Raw genomic sequence first — 18166 nt, forward strand, 5'->3', positions numbered from 1 at the left:
TCCTTCAGCTGTCATTGGAAAATGATAGACTCTTATAATAAAAGTGAAAATAGCAAAGTAGTCATTCACTTCCTCATGAAACTTTTATTGGGCCTCTTCTACATGGCAGACATTATATAGCCCTAATTAAGATAATGAGGTGACAGAGCTTCCTCTGTAGATTAATGGTTGGTGTCACATGGCATCTAACATGTATAACCTGTGTTTATATTACACCATGTTTCTGTTCCTCTGGAGCAAAGGGTCCACAATGGATAAAGGTGCCAATAGCCAGGAGATGTCAGAAAATGGATGGAAAATCCAAACACAGAAAAGGCTTTATGTAATGTTACTGAGAAAAGAAAAACAATTGAGGCTGGATTATTATGCAGCTATCATACATGTTTGTGAAGATCATGCAAAAAGTACTTGTGCTTTAGCACTAGATTGATACAAAAAGAGTTACAATATGATTACAAGTCTGGAAGAAAAATTAATGGCTAGGAAAAGGCAATGCTTGTCTTTAGAAAGCATTATGGTAATGTTTGACTTTTCTGTATTTTCAAATTTTTATAATGAAAAATCAGTTTTTATATGAATTGTGGTGTTTACCTTATACCCAGTGAATTGACTTACCAGTGGTGAGTGCACCGGGCCAGGATATGGGCAACCCAGATGGATTCTCAGCCACTAACAGTGACCTTAGGGCAGTCATCACCTCTGCGGGTGTCAGTTCTCTTTGTAATGACTCAACTCCATATTTCAGATGTAAGGAAAATATCCATTATGTCACTCTTGAAGTAACATTTCAAATCACAGAATGCAAAGTTTTGGTGGGATCTTGGATGATTTATTGTCATATTGTACATGCAAACTGTTTTACAGATTTCCCAGTAGCAAGGTTATATACTTGTTTGAGCATGTTCTGACACATCTAACACATCTGAATGAACAAAGTAACGTTCTTACTAAGGTCAATTGTAACAGTTAGTTTACCAGTATTTGCCTCATATCACATATGCTTCTTCCTTTATATTCCTGGGAAACACCAAATAATGAACATGTTCAGTGATTTAATTGAGTTATCCAACCAGAATCCAAGAAGAAGACAGAGTTCAGTGTGGCTCTGATGCCTGCCCCAGGCTCTGGGCAGCTGAGAGAGTCAGTGACTGTTGCAGGAAGTGGGGACTCCCTGTCCCCTCACTGCCATTGAACAACATGGTAGCTCAATCAGTAGCAAATGGGCATGGTTTTGATGAATTCTCTACAAACATTTTCTGTATTTACATTTATGGCCAGGTCAGACTTACATGTTTACCTGAAAAGAATTGTAGTATATCTTCATAGTAGGAGTCAATAGCACCATTTTGACAGGCTTTAAAAATGAAATGTTCACAGCTCCTTTCTCAGTACTTGCAACCAGAAGTTGGGAAGATAGGCAATAGTATTGGCTTTGTAAACTGATACATTTTTATACTTTTTCTTTGTCCTCCAAGTCCTCCATGCACTTATTTTTGGCTAATGACTTGCAGTCTAAACTACTGGAGGTGTATACTGGTATCCCAGCCATCTAATCCTCCAAGCTGTTGCTGAGCTACTTATGTCCCTTTGGTCCAGAAAACTTTGGACAACCCAGGAATACAAATTTCTCCCCTAGGGAAAACTAGAAGAGATATGCCAGGTAATATGACATAAGCCTGAAAAAACCCTAATAGGAAGTATTCCTTTCTCAATGTCTGCTAACGTGTGTCTTCTGTACCCTCAGTATCTCTGTCTTAGCTTCTCTTTCATCACTCGGATGGTAGTCAACCTTTGTCCTGTCTTTCATTTCATTTGCCCTGAGGAATAATGCGGCCATTCACTAACCACAGACATTATCTGAAACAAAGTCTAAAAGTATATATGCTGTAAGCTGATCCTAATTGGTAAATGTTTAAAAAAGAAGCAAGTTTCTTGAAGATAGAAGTAAAATATTACTTGCAATGAGTGATAAGCATGTGTAAAGGGGCAAAAGGGAAGGACGAAGAAAGGACTTGACAGAACCAGCTTGATGTTTGGGGAAAGTAGTTCTGAACATTTGAATTTTCATTGTGTGAGACAGCTTTTTTGTACAGGTTATCTTTTGAAGTCTAAACTTTCAGGTATAATTCTATCTCAACTCCTGCGGGGATTGCCTTTTCAGGTCAGATCATGTAAAGGGTTAAAATAACTGTGACAGAAGTAACCTTGCCATGGGCCTCCATTGGCAAAGCTTTAGCAAATAGGTGATTTCTAATCACAGGGAGTTACTCAGAAACCAAAGTTGTGCAAAACTGCCTCAGAAAATCACTATTGTTTACTCTGCTTTGTCAGTGGAGACTGAGCCAGTGCAGTCTTTGCTAATTTAAGTGACGGAGGCTTTGCTTCAGCTGGTGACTTGCAAATAGGTCTTTGAAGCGTTAGGTGATTTTTATTCTGCTTAGAGATACCCCAAATTAGTCAAGTATGTTGATCACAGAGGGCTACATGCTTGAGAAAATGCTGCACACGTGTCTACCCAGAATAAGAAAAGGGCAAGGGGGCCTAATTCAGCTTTGCGCAAGATCTGAGACGAGTGCTGACCTAACAGCACCTCCATGAGTGTCAGCCTTTCATAAGCAGGATTGCTCCTTCACCACTTCCCCTTGCATTTCTCTAGGTTTTTCAGCCAAATGTGCCCCCTTCCTCCTCCCTACCCTGCAAAGATTTTCCCCCATCCTTCAAATCCATACTGTGTTCCCATGAAGCTTTCCTTGATCATTCCCGGCAGAAGGGAGCTTTTCTTTCTTGCCATCCTTAGAGAGCTTACTGCCTTCCTAGATATCGCACAGGCTACATATGTACACTTGTTTTGTTTCTCCTAGAGGAGTTTAATTCATCTCCGACTCCTTCATTGTACATAATTATCTCTCAGTGGAAATTTATTGAGAAAATTGGTTCCTGGGATGGGCTATTTCTGGAAGCTTCAAAATTAGCAAATTATTTCCTTAAAGTGTGCTTGCGATGTAGGCCTAATATCCCTGCAACACTACTATTTATGGTTCTGAGAGGAAAATGAGCTATTGACTTTGCTCTATTCATTTCTAAGGGAAGCAGGTAACCCAGATGTTGAGAGAAATGTAGAAATGTTAATTTAAGTGCATTAACTCGGAGGAATCAACAAAAATGGGCAGGTAGGAATGTGGAATCCTAATCTACATTTTATCTTTTCCCTCTCCCATTCCAAGTAAGTATCCTACACATGTCAACCATGAGGAGGTGGCAGACAATTCATCTCGTTTCCTGAGCTCTATAGTGAATCCCAGGGGCTGCATCATATTAATTGCTGCAACAGTTTAAAGAAAAGTATATTATTTAATTAGAGTCATGGTGTAATTTTAGGTATTCCTAATAATAAGCTGATACTAGGTTTTCTACTCACTATCTCATTTGTAACCTTTTGGCTACAGATGTTCCAAGTCAAATGCAAAGGTCACGCATGCCTACATTTCCCAATCTCTGGATCACCTGCTTCCCTTACGGCACATACTGTGGAATGAACGACTTCTCTATAACAGAAATAGACTATGAAAAGGGTCTTTCATGGAGTCCAAAGTATGTAAGAAGAGTAAAGGAAAGAATTTACTCGAGGCCCTCTCTTTTCAGAGAAATTAGTGAACACCCTGAAAAACATGGGAAATTGAAAAGTAGCTTGCTTATATCAAAGAATTGGCTGTTTGCCTGCTCTCAGAGCTACTGATGAGCAAGTCATTGTCATAGAATAAAGCACGTTATTTCCTAAAAATCATTAAATGAAAATCCAGCTGATGTAAATTGAGAATATTCTGAAGGATTCAGAACCAAAGGACTCTTATTTCTTAGCTTACCAAGTAGCAGCTCTGGACTGACTTAAAAGTGAGTAAATATAAGTGGAAGGTAACATTTACATGATTTTAAGTATAAGGATCAAATTTCTAGAACATGCTCAAAGTGCTAGAAATCTTTTTAATTCCTTTCTCTTAACCAAGTCAATTCACTTTCCAAATTTCTTTTTTCAGGAATGATGCAATTTTAAATTTTTTAGTTCTGTAAGGGAATTTTACTGTTAATTTGTATTTCCAGCACAATTATTGTTGTGAGACCATCTGCAACAAAAACAAAGCTGTCCTAAGATCCTAAGAAGCAAGTGGAAATAACATTAAGCAAAGGAAAAGAAATCTGGAGTATGGGAATCTGTATTCCTAGATGTCACCAAAAGGCATGGATGGGGTGCCATGAAAAACCAAGGGTTTTTTTTTCCATCAATTTTTGTTTTTTTTCCTGTAAAGAGCCAGATAAACATTTTAGGCTTTGCTGGGCCATATTGTCTCTGTTGAAATACTCAACTCTGCCCTCCTAGTATGACACAGACAATATATAAATAAATGAGCATGGTCATGTTCTGATAAAACTTTATTTATAAAAACAGGCTCTGGTGGATTTGGTCTGTGAACCATAGTTTGCTTAACTCCTGAAAACTGTTCTTTGGGGATTTAAATGTATTTCCTTGGATGATTTTTTATGTGTAAATTACGTTTAAAAAAATGCATGTCTTATATGTATATCACAAAGAATGATTGGCATTCCAATAATAAAAAGTATATGCATTAGCCTCTAACTTCTTTAACAACAATCCCTTTTCCCTGACACCCTTAGTTCGTTGGCTATAAGAAATTACTTAAACCCTTGTCTACTATTCCCACTCAGTAAACTTACAGGAAATTAAAAAATTTCAAGGAAAACAATATCTTTGGACAATGGAATGCAATAATACTATTATATTGTTTGGACATTACTACTTGATAAATAGACACATTAGGTAATTGTTTTGGTTTCAGGAGGACCATTGAATTCTTACTGAGGCAGGGTGCATGAATAGAAACACCTGACATAACTTCTGACATAAGTAATAACCTTGACAATAAAAATGTAAACAAAATCCTAACGCATGACTATGCTATCTGTACTCTATGCTACTGCCTATTAGCTGCATGATAGGCTATAAAGTAGGTCAGGTTAAAAGGAGGCAGTTATGAGATGACAAGTTTTCAATTTATAGTCATACTTACTTGTATCCTTTACAAACCAGATTGACTACTATACATATATCAAGGAAAGGACAAACAGTAAATTTTGATCATCTTTAACTGATAGAGTGAGAGTGCTTAGGGAAAACAACACCTTACAAAAATTCTAATGTGAATCCTACTGTATTTGAGTAGCTTGAAAGAATCCTTTAATGGAACAATAAGAAATTCTTTAAATGAACAATAAAGATTATTTCATCTGAGATGAAATATCTGTTATTTTTAACAATGAATCACAGCAAAGAATACATGGATATAAATAGTCCATATCCATGGGTTTTCCAGGTCGAAATGTCCACATCAAAATGTCTTCAAAATGTGCTGAAAACAACTGTTAAGAACAGTGTGGTTTTCCTGTCTTAGCATTACTGTTTAGGGTTTCAAACTAACTTCTGGGAGGTGGACGGGTGGCTCAGTTGGTTAGAGCACAAGCTCCCGGCAACTGCCGGTTCAATTCCCACATGGACCAGCGAGCTGCGCCCTCTGCAACTAGAATGAGTTAATGAGCTGCTGCTGAGCTCCCGGGTGGCCAGATGGCTCGGTTGGATCGTGGGCTCTCAACCATGAGGTTGCCGGTTCAACTCCTGCAGGAGATGGTGGGTTGCACCCCCTGCAACTAATTTTGAACTGCCACCTTGAACTGAGCTGCTGCTGAGCTCCCGGATGGCTCAGTTGGTTGGAGCGCGGGCTCTCAACCACAAGATTGCTGGTTCGACTCCCGCAGGGGATGGTGGGTTGTGCCCACTGTGGACTGTGTGTGCCCCCTGTAACTAAGTTTGCACATGGCACCTTGAGCTGAGCTGCTGCTTTGCTGAGCTTCCTGGATGGCTCAGATGGTTGGAGTGCAGGCTCTCAACCACAAGGTCGCGCTCTAACCAACTGAGCCACCCGTCCGCCCCCAGTATCACTTTGAATCAGAGCATAGGAGGAGGTTGTCTTCCGTTTGGCTCATTTAAGTTCAGCAAAGTCAGATGCCTGGAGTCTTCTAGAGCAATGTCTGATTCTTGATCCTTGTGAAGGAGTCAGATGGTCACTCTCATGGCAAAACTTCCATCTTGCCATAGGTGGACCTCTGGGCCAGCGGAAGTTAAAATCACGCAATCAAATCCTCTCAAGTACATCAGAAACATTTATGGCATTTATGGAAATTGGAATTTTAAGAAATTTTAAACAAGCAAGAAGCATAAATTAGTCAAGTTGGTATTGCTCTCCAAGGTAAGTATATAAATGGTTGGGCTTCGTGAGCTGAAATTATATTATCTGATCTCAGATGTATCTGAAAGGAGTAATCATGACAAAAACTTTTTTAATAGATCAGAATATAGAAAGAGCAAATGCTGAACTTGGTTACCAGGGGTGGGTAGCTGATAGCTGATATTTCTCTGTCTTTTAGTTAGGAGTTTTTTTTGTTTGTTTGTTTGTTTTTTCCCTATTTCTGAAGGAACCAGAAACTCACCCTGAGTTGTGCCAGGGGAAGAAAAGGACTTCGCAAAAAAAAAAAAAAAGTTACAGATAATTATTGGGTACATTTCTGCCTGTAATGTGGTTATGAATATTATAATACCAGTATTGAAATTACATGTGCATAAATGTTTAAGAAAATACCAAAGACACACATAGAGTCTAACCATTAAGCAGTATTTAACCAGTAAGTGTGCAAATGTTAGCAATGATCCTGATCAGAAATATATCAGTGATAAACATTAAGTAAATTAAAATATGACCTAATAGGCAATAATTACAACGATGTTACAAATCCTATTATGTAGGTATATGTCTGGAAACTTTGCACCACCTAAAGTAGTCTACCAAGTACTCTGCAATGACAACTAAATTACATAATGACATTGTAATTATGTAATTGACTGTTAACAGTATATTTATGTCAATTATATGTGGAGTCAACCTTCATCAAGAAAAACCTAATGCTGATTCACTTTGTTAACTATTTTTTTGCATTTGCTTTTTTTTGTTCTTTGCAAGAACAATCCTGTAAAACAGAATAAATGGTTTACTAATTTTATTCTTTGCCTTTCTGGCATTTCCTTTTTTTCCAATGTGAAATGTAACCAGATGCTCCTGTGAAATAAAAACTGGCTTATGAAACAAATGGCTCTCTTTAAATCTTCAGGGTGTAGGCAACCCACCAACAGTTATCTTGCATGTGAAACTGGAACTAGGGATTGCTAGACATTCTAAATTACAAAATATGTTTAAAATGCTATGTTATTGAGGTCACAATAAAAGGCAAACTGTTCTTGCTTTTTAAGTCTGCCACTAAAAATGGCTATAGAACCTTGAAGATTATTCTAAAATAGCAGTATGTAAGAAAATTCCAAAAGTCTTTTGAATCTATGTGTAATGGCAGTGTTCATTAAACTTTCCTAAGGAAATCTAAAACATGCCAGCCGACAGTCATATTCACACTGGGGCCGGGGGGGTCATCGTCCTTATCGGATAATCTTCATCATGCAAATTTGCTATCATTTAGGTTTCTAGAAAGAAATAGTGCTTGCCACACAAGGATGGTATGCAGCCTAGCCCAGGCCTACAACACCTTATTAAGAGTCGATGTGCAGTCTTTCCTGAATGGGGGCACATAGTTCACCCACAGTAAATTTGAGTACACAAGAATACTATTGGCTTCATGGCAGTGCTCAGGAAACCCTAACCTGCAGTCTAGATTCCAGGGCCCAAACGGGAGAGGTGCTGTGGCCAACAGACAGTTTAGCAACGCCCAGGAAAGTGCTGTTCTCTAAAAGTCATGTTGGGAACACACTCCTCTGAAGCACATGAATCAGCAGAAGCAGCCAATAGAGTTTTTATTTATTTCAGTGTATGATGTTTCTGAAACATTTTCTTTTTGGACTCCTACCAACTCCTGTGTGGGAAACTGAGGCAGCTCTAATCTAAGCATAGAAATTCATGCGTCATTTTTCTTAAAAAAATGCTCCAGAACAGTGCTTTACCCATACCTGTGGCTATTGAGCACTTGATTGATTAAAGATGTAACATAGACTCCTGATTTTGAAAACTTAGTATAAAAATAAAATTTTAAATATCTCATTAATTTTTCATATTGATTACATGCTGGATAATTTTTCATACTGATTAATGACGAAATTATTATTTGGATACATTTGATTAAAATATACAGTTAATTTCACCTATTTTTGTGTTTTGATTTTTACTTTTTAAAATGTGGCTAAGAGAAAATTTAAAATTATGTATGTGACTTGCATCACATTTATATTTGACGGCACTTGTGTTAGCTTCTACAACCGTATTACTGGAACTTCTACCTTAGTTATATATTCATGGGACATATGAGCTCTTAACTGTTTGAGAAAAATCACCGGGATTCCAATTAGACTTTTTAAATGGGGGATATCAAGATTGTCCTTCTTCATGGTAAAATAGTTATGCTATGCCTCTGAACTTCTCTGAAAACAAAAATTAATAATGTAATATAATAACTATCATATCTAAAATATAAAACATAATTTATTGTTCTTTGCTGAAATTCCCTTAATTCTTTTGCTTCATACATAATTTGACTATATTGTCAATTAGGGGTAACATTATGAAGAAGTTTGTCAAAGCTCTATCTGCCATTATTTAGCTGAATAATCTTTGTGAGAGATAATATATCCCATTTTAACAAGCAGTATAAATGTTTACAGTTCTTTCAAAATGCTAACCCAATTATTCTAACTTAGATTATATTTCTATAAAATCTTAGATCGACTCTCTTGGCTGAAATGACCAATTTTTGTGAAAGTTTGACTTATTTTCCACTGAAATTACTGAGTTCATCACTATTTAGGCATTATCAGGACTTAATCTTTAACATACAAGTCAAAATTGAAAATTCCCATTGATTTTTATACACTGTAATTTACGAGTTTAAAAATAGAGGAAATTATCCTCACACCCTGGAATACTCACCAGGGAATAGGCATGTGTAGTCATTTAAATGGGTCGAATTCTGAAACACATCGGCCCTGACATTTCCAATGCTGTTCCCATCATCCACTGCAGTCTGCCTGGAGTACTGGAATGAGGTAACGACTGCCCTTGGAACGATATGGGAGTAGACTGGTAGGGATGGTATATGTTGCTCTTTCAATAAATTGCCACACTCTAATAAGATCCCTTTCCCTCTAAGTCTCATTGGGAAAAGTACACCGGGATCTTTTTTAAATGGAAATTTTAATACTTAGTAACAAAGGCATTTTTAAAGGTTAAGAGCCCTTCATAATAGCTAAAAATGGGAATTTTGAGAAAAAATAAAGAAGAAAGGAACAGGAAAAAAGAGGATAAGTACTCTTTACTAATTAACAAAAATAAATAAACAAAAAATAATCTTTCTCTGAGCCCAAATGATGTGCCCCTCAGGGCTATTTCCTCCATGTCAGTGACTGTCAGGCCCCTAAACAAGGAAAGATGAGAAGTCCTACCTTGTTTTTCTCAGGAGAATAGCAGTAAAGGAAGCTTTGCATTTGGAATGCTGAATGTCTACGAAGGTCCAATAGCCCCCAAAACCAGACATTTCTTTTTATTTTACGATTTAACAGTTTTGAAGAAAAGCCTAAAGAAGTTAAGATCTCATTGTTTGATGAGCATTTTTATGCAATAGTCATTTTTATAGTCTTTCATTTTTTTTTGGAAAATAATCCTTTTTTGAAATTAATGTAATGTGCTAAAAATGTGATGCATAATTAATTTCATAAAATGTTCATTTCAATTCAAACTAGAAATAAAACTGAGGTACTTGGAATTTAAATGTGATTTCTATAAGGGAAAAGCGTTCACATGAAAATCACAAGAAATATATTTTGAAAGAAATCATAGTGAAGTATTAGATCTAATGTTACAGCTTCTCAAGAGTCTGATTTGATTTGAAATCAGAGTTTTTTCTTTGTTTCTTTTTGTTTTTTAAGGTAAATAATAAATTGCACTGTTCTAAATTTCTTCACACGGAAACTTTCAAAATTACATTGTAAAATGTGGGCACTTCCATGCCAAATATGAGAAAAAGATAGAAAAAGATATACTAGCTTTTCAGAAATATCTTTAGTTTATAAACAGTATATCTAAATTACCATCCGTTGAAGGAAAAAAGACTTTTATAAACAAAAATGTGCTCTTACTCTAGTAAAATCAATAATGCTCTTATAATGGAATGCTATTCCTACTCTATTCAGACATTTTGGCACCGGCCTGTGGGGTGGGATTTTTCTAAGTATTTGAAACTTGGTAAGTATAGTTTATACAAAAAAAAAAAAAAAAAGTTATTTAAAGTTGTAGAAACTATGACTAAATCCAATTTTATCTAAAAAAATGACAAGGAATCAATTTTGTTATTCTAAGTCCCAGTCTTATTTCCTTTTCTTCACTAAATTTCTTTATACCTTACTAAGTGTTGTCCATCAGAACATTGTATCAGGGAGCAGGTGAAGGAAAGAATGCATTCCTCAGCATGAGTCTGTAAAACACTTTCTCCAGGATTGTAAAGTGGCAGAATTTAATGACAAAACGTTTTTGGTTATTAGTAAATAGTGTGTATAAATAAGGGCAAAATAAAAAAGCATTCTCCACACAAGCTTTGGGGTGTATGGTTTTGTGGCCCTTAAAGCATGCTTCAATTTCTTACTGTTATGGATTTTTCGCCCCACATACCATATAGCTACAACCTATGACCATCTCCTTGTAAACAATTTGAGCACATTGATGAAAAATAAAATGTGAACGTCATAGGAACACAGTTTAGATTACCTAGTACTAGCTGAGCAATAGTCCAGAGGAATGATGGACTGCCTTGTGAAGAAATCCAAAGGGTATATAGGATGGCTAGGTTTTCAAAGCAAAAACAATTTGTTACTATTTACTTCAAGTGTGTGCTATTGGTCCCTGAAAATGCATGTTTTTTAAATGTTAGGTTGTGTTTACTTGCAATTTCAAATTAAACTCATTGGTATTAGGTATCCATTACATACCATAGAAGACACTATTTTTTCATAAAGCAGTAACATGCATGGAAGTTAGGATTACCAACTGATACATATGTTTTTTTGTTTTTTTGTGTTTTTTTTCTTGGTACCTCAAAAACAGAATCACTATAGCGCATATCATGCTTCCACACCTTCCTTGCTAAAGGATAAAACGCATAAAGTGCCAGGATTTGGCTTCCAGGATGGAAGTTAGCCAGTTTAGTACTCCGGCAGGATCACATCATTCTGCTGAGCTCCAAACCCCAGAGCAGGATTTCCTTGCCCTTCTTTGGGGCCTGCTGCTTCCTCCAAAGTCTTCAGCTTCTCCTCTGCTGAGCCCTCCTCGATTTCTGGGTCAGCCACCTTTATCCTGTCAGCTAGTGCCTCGGACACCATCTTGCTGGCCTCAGCAGCAGCTTTAACTTCCTGTACGGCCTGTACCTTCATCAGCTCAGCCTCTGCCCTCTCAACTGCCATTTGGGCCCCATCTCCTTGAACTTTCTTGCCTTCTGGAATAGATTTAACATCTTCATTGCCATCTTGGATTGGAGGTGGCTCTTGGCTGGCCTTCTGGCTCTCCTGAATGCTGCCATGGCTACTGCTGGCACTTCCCAACCGGGAGGAGGCCACCACGGCCTTTACTGCTGCCTGGTTGGAAAGAGAAAAGTGTCAGGTGTCACCTCCACTTAAAACCCCAAGTCAGAGCTCAACCTCACCTTTGCATGTAGACAGTTTGCTTTATATGTTCGTGTTCATCCTTTCAAAGTATATTATTCCAAGATGGTTGTACGAAAACTTGTTTGGAAAATAAACAGAAAAATATATTTAATCTCAAACTAGTCTGTGTATTTAATTACCTGGATAATTGAAAGCCTGAGTAAATGAGTTTGTCCACAGATTACCAGTTTTCAAAAACTTTAGACTGTGTTTCCCAAAGTATTTGTTTCATGGAACACTATTTCCATGGATGTTAATGGGTTTTATGGAGATAAAAGAGGTCCCTGGTCAGATTATTTGAGAAAGCCTGGGTTAAGTCCGCGTTATTTAATCCAGGGTATTCCAAATTAATTTAACCATGGAACCCTTCAGGTTTATTCAGTCTGTATCAGCCTGTAAGGCTGAGTAGGATACTGTTTTGGAACTCCAGCTGTTCTCTGAGATCCCTGTATACATAGCTCGCCCTAAGCACTGTTACCCTGTTTCCCTGAAAATAAGACCTAGCCGGACAATTGGCTCTAATGCATCTTTTGGAGCAAAAATTAATATAAGACCGGTATTATATATATTATATTATTATATTATGCTATATTATTATATTATGCTATATTATTATATTATATTATATTATATTATATATTATATTATTATATTATATTATATAAGACCCGGTCTTATAGTAAAATAAGACCGGGTCTTATATTAATTTTTGCTCCAAAAGACACATTAGAGCTGATTGTCTGGCTAGGTCTTATTTTCAGGGAAACATGGTATGTAAGAGAAAAACACCTAATCTCTATTCCATATACTATATTCTATAAAAGAGATACATTTGGGTGGACAATTTTCCGTATCATTTGAATATTTTAATTCTACCAAGTATGTTAATTATTACAAAATATAGTTTTAAACAAACTGTTTCCCAATTCTCACATATTCAGAAAGAAGACAACTTTCTGAATAAATATGAGTTTCCTGAACAGTGCTGTTCAAGCAGGTCAGCCTCAAGAAAATGAGAAGCAATGATAAAGTATTTGTTTGGTGAGTAAATCTCAACATACAACATATTTCCTTTTATTAACAATAGACTCTTATGAGAGGATAACATAAGATTGTGAGTGGCTTTATACCAATATTGTTGGGATTACAAAGCAGAATTTTGCCTGGTACCATAGGCGATCATAATAGTATTAGATGAAGAATGGTGGATCTATCTTTGATAGTTCAAGATAAGAGAGAAATCTTTTTTAAAAACAAAAGAAAACAAAATCTGTCATCTTACCTTAAGCTTGCGCCGGGCATTGAATTCTTGGAGCTTCTTTTGAGCAGTATCCATGTGCACAAAATTGGCTGCTTTGCCTGTGACCCATGGGTGCTGGAGAGCTTGGAAGGTAGTCAGCCGTTTCTTAGGATCCAAAACAATTAATTTTCTGACCTGAAATGATAAAGAGCCATAGACTTCTTAGGGGGGTTTTTATGGTGGGCCTGGGCTTGCCCCTCAGCTTGTAAACTTCAAGGTCTTATTCTATTTCCCTGGAAGTACCACTGAATATATATTCTGTCTTTTAAAAGTGTTTTAATATTACCATATGTTTAATAACAAATAAAATATGAGGTAAGATATTATAATGAGTAAATGTTCTCTAGGTTATCTTATCTCTGTGTACTTGATTCCCAACAAATCTTTCGTGTTTTTTTTTAAATTAAATTTTATTGGGGTGACAATGGTTAGTAAAGTTACCACTGACTATATTTCAAAAACCCACTTTTTTTAAGTCCTCAGAGGTGACTGTGGGTAGGAATGGCTTCAGGTAGCTGTAGCTGAGGGAGTCTGAGAAGACAGTGGCGTGCTCACGTGTAAAATGAGGGACTTCGGATTATTTAAGGCCCGAGTCTTTTCTAACTCTAATAAACTAAGAAGAACTGGACACAGGCTAACAAAGTCAGGCAGAAAGTCAAATGAAGAATAAATATCTGGTTCACCATTTCCTTCTTTTCTCCAAAATATGCAAAGGAATATGTGTTTGGGGTAGAGGCACTGAATTTGCAGAGAGCAGAAGCATGAGGCTGCTTAGGTTTAAAATTGAGAGGAGGTGGAGAGAAGTACAGATGATTAAGAAAGAAATGCACAGTAAATAAAAATCTGATAGTAGTCATAGCTACCGTGTTTCCCCGAAAATAAGACCTAGTGGAACAATCAGCTCTACTACATCTTTTGGAGCAAAAATTATTATATAAAACCCAGTCTTATTTTACTATAAAACCAGGTCTTTAATATAATATAATATAATATAATATAATATAATATAATATAATATAATATAATATAATACCAGGTCTTATATTAATTTTTGCTCTAAAAGACGCATTAGAGCTGATTGTCCCGCTAGGTCTTATTTTCAGGGAAACACGGTATTATCTGTTGAACACGTGAACTAATAAATTTCTGTAAATGATACTTAATCCTTAACAGCATCCTTGACAAGTAAATATTTCCCTCTCGTTTTCCAATGATCCCTTTCTTCTTCCTCATTACCATCCTCGTCCTCATGAAAACGTTTATTGAAAGCCAATAGGTACTGAGAATTCACATATGCCAGTGTTAATCTTTACATTTGAAGATACTGAGGCACTGAATTGTTAAGAAACTTGCTGAAGGTCAGAGAGATCCAGTGACCTTGACAGGATTCAAGCCCAAAGCCTTACAGATAGCCTACAGCCCCCCTTACAACCCAACTCGCCCACTTGCCCACTCATTGGCACTGTCACCTGTGCTGATAGCAGAACACATGCAAATTCTGCTAAGAAGTAGAACTTATGGGCTCAAGGATTCCTTTAGCTCTGCAGTTTTATAAATTTATTAAGCAGTGGGATTTAGCTAAATGAACAAATATCACTGATAACCTTCTTATCCATTTAATTTTCATTAGGGATGAAAAGAAATGGAAGGAGGGCTAAATAAAGGAGGTAGGCTAAATTGAGTTAGTAGCTCAGTTTATTATATTGTATATATACATGTAGTATATCCCTTAAATCTCCCAACAATCTAGAGATAGATACCAATATCATCCCAGATAAGAAAACTAAAGCATAGAGAGGTTAGATTACAAGCCCAAGGTGACACGTCTAGATTATGAGAAAGGGGGCACTTGAATTCAGGTGTGTCAGACTTTAAAAATCTCTTTTCTCATACATTGTCTTATTCAATACACATTTTTTGACCTATACACCCATATGGCACTAAGATCTGGGCACACATGCTATGTCCTCTCTCAGAGTTTACAATCTAATTAAGGAGGACTTTTGCACAAGTAAATATAAGTGACAAGTATCCTAAAAGAGGAAGTCCAGGAAAAACGAGGCAGAAGGAACGAATCAATTGTTGAAGGAGGAGCTGGCGAATGGGGGCAGACCAAGCCTCCCAGAGGCTGTCACACGGCAGCTAGGGCTTGAAGATAAGAGTTACCTCTGCAAAGAGGGGTGTGTGTGTGTGTGTGTGTGTGTTTTGGTGGAAGGAGGAAGAATGCAAAAAAGAACATTACAAAGCAGAAGAAAGAGAAATGGCTTATACCCAGAGCTACACTGATGAGGGCTGGAGGTCTGGTGCACTGGAGTGAAGAAAGATGAAAGGAGAGTGATGGGAAATGAGTAGCACGGGAGAGGGTGACAGGCTCCAGACCAGGCAGCGTTGTATAGATCTTGGATTTTGTCCTAAGAGCCTTAAAGCAGTGACATGATATGATTTATTTTTAAGACATTCCTCTGGATCCCATGTCAAGAGTGTACTTGAGAAGGACATGGGAAGAGGCAGGAAGTCCAGACAGGAGGTTATGACACTGGTCCAGTGGGAGAGGATGGGGGCTGGGATTGGACAGTGGTGGTGGAGGTGGAAAGAAGTTTAGGAGTGTGGGGCCTGACTTGAGGGTGGAGTTGGGATGACACAGCCACACCCATCACACATACTACTCCCTGTCTTCCCAGTCACACTGGAAAAGGCATGGCCTATAGGAGGTGTGTCTCATCCAAGAACATGGATGGTAAGATGGAAATGTTTGGAGGAAAAAGAGCTTTGGAAAAGGGTCTGGAAACATGGATCATTAGTGCATGACAATGACTTTCTGCTGGGAAGTGGTGTGACCCCGGACAGTCATTTCACTTCTCTGGGCTGTAGCACACTCATCTTCAAAATGAGGGGAAGACTCTAGACTCCTAAGATCCCTTGGAGATCTAACCTCTGTGATTCAAAAGTCAGCATTTAGTTATTTCTGCATGGTTTTTCTCTAGAGGATTGATGGTAAATGTTTCAATCCCATGCTAGTATCCTCTTTATTTTAGAACAGGTGGCCCATCTCCTCAGAGGATATGTGTTTCCTGAATATAAACAAACTTCAATATTAGCTTCAGTAAGAAGCCAAGTAAAACAAACAAAAAAAACACCAAACAAAATGCATTGTTGGCACAGTATAATTTGTTTATAATGCCAGTGATGCATGATGAGTCATGTGTTACTATCAGGATATTTTAATAACTTTAAAGATTTCAAGAAACATGTTTTATTTGAAATATAACCAAATCTAGGTAATAACAAGCCATGTTAAAACAGAATTATGTGTAAATTATGTTTGGATTCACCCAGCACAGCAGTCTTCATATGCAAGACTTTTTACATTGACTAGATGATAAAATCTCATTAATTAATACTGCAATAATTCGTAATTTGTGACAATTCAGCTAGTGATGAGTCAAACATATCTACAGAGGGTGCCAAAAAAATGCATACACATTTTAAGAAGGAAAAAATTGTATTAAAATTATAATATTCAATATACACCAATAACAAAAGATGAATGCAAGCCATGTGTATACATTTTTTGGCACCCCTGGTATTTTTCATTATCTATAAGGAAAATATATTAGTGTGCATTGTTTTATTTAAAATACTTTACGATTATAAAGAAATAAGATATTAAGAGTGGCAAATTTTAAAAATGACACTGCCCATTCATTAGCTAACAATGAATGTGAGGGATTTTACTTCATTTTGTTTCATTTCACTGTGCTCGCACTTACCAAGTCCTTGGCATTTAGAGATACTTCATCCCACCAGGGGGAGATAAAGTAATATTCACAATTCAGAATTCTCCTGAACATGAACTGATCACCTCTTTCATCATAGAATGGTTCAAATCCACAAAGTCTAGAGGGACAGAAGATAGGGAACAAAATGTCTTTAAAAACCTCAGTATATTTCATCTTTTTTTTTTCTCCCAGAAATTCAAGACTGTCCTTTCTTCCTGTTATGAATGCAAGTCTATTCAGCACAAGTATGCAATTGCCTTGTTACAATTCACTTTTGGGGGTGTAAACACACAATCATGTCCTCAGGGAATAGGAATAGATACAAAACCAATTTAGGAGTGCTAAAAAGTGTTATAATGATATTAATAATTACGACGCAAAACAACTATGATAAATAGTTAACATTATTATTGGCACTATGTTAACGATTTTCCATGATTTTTTTTCCACTGGGAATTGAGAAGATAGAGATTGATTACAACTCCAATTTATTACAAAGTGGGAGAATTAGAATTTTGAGAATAAAGAGATTAAAAGGCGGAAAGAAATAATTTTTCTGTCATTTTTATTCAGCCTTATTCACAGAATTTCTCCATAGAAATGAGTAAAGAATTAGATTTTAATTCCACTCCAGTATGGATTTCAGAGCAAAGATAGGAGCTAAAACTACTGTCAGGGAACAGCCTTTTAAAACTTCATACAGTGAACAGATAGATTCAGACAACAGAGGTAAGCAGCCTACAATTTCCTTAACTTTGTATGTGACCCTCACTCTCGTACATCTCACAGACACTTCACTATGTTCACCTTCAGTTTACACAACAGGGTCAGCATAAAAATAAATGGGAAAAGTGGGAGGAAAGAAACAGAGCACCATTTCTGGCATCCTAAGGAGAGAGAGGAAAAGTGAGTTGCTGCTCTAGGAGGGTGGAAGTTCTGAAATCACTAGGAACCAAAAGGGAACTATAAAAAAAAATGCTCACCAGGGAATGTGTAACATTTGGGGGGGGAAATGAGTAAGTTAAAAAACATTTTCCCAAATTCATCTTTCAAGCTGGCCAGGTTGGTGCAGAGCATGAAACATTCAACTGCATCCTGATGTAGTAGGTTTCCAGGAAGAAGCAATTTCTCACATCCTTTTGCTCAGGGAATGCCCACGTGGGAGAGTCTTTGTCTCTTTCAAATACTCTGGAGCCAGCCAGGGAAGGGCAAGTCTCAGGCCTGCTGAGGTCCGGGCCAGTGCACCCACCGTCTCCCTGCTCCAGCGTAAAGACA

The 18166-nt window shown here is 37.1% G+C and overlaps 1 protein-coding gene across 2 annotated transcripts in view; it reads right to left on the bottom strand.

Annotated features, from left to right (window-relative positions):
• Positions 1 to 4410: 4410 nt before the first annotated feature.
• Positions 4411 to 18166, bottom strand: part of CAMK4 (calcium/calmodulin dependent protein kinase IV) — a 209324-nt gene continuing 195568 nt past the window's right edge. For both annotated transcript variants that reach the window (XM_074328611.1, XM_074328610.1), the window contains 3 exons: positions 16883 to 17009; positions 13095 to 13247; positions 4411 to 11743 (listed from right to left, as the gene is read on the bottom strand). In XM_074328611.1, coding sequence (XP_074184712.1) covers positions 11315 to 11743; positions 13095 to 13247; positions 16883 to 17009 — 709 coding nt within the window. In that variant the 3' untranslated portion in view covers positions 4411 to 11314. The remainder of the gene's footprint in view (positions 11744 to 13094; positions 13248 to 16882; positions 17010 to 18166) is intronic.

This window comes from Rhinolophus sinicus, linkage group LG03 (assembly GCF_036562045.2).
Source record: "Rhinolophus sinicus isolate RSC01 linkage group LG03, ASM3656204v1, whole genome shotgun sequence".
Taxonomy (NCBI): Eukaryota; Metazoa; Chordata; class Mammalia; order Chiroptera; family Rhinolophidae; genus Rhinolophus; species Rhinolophus sinicus.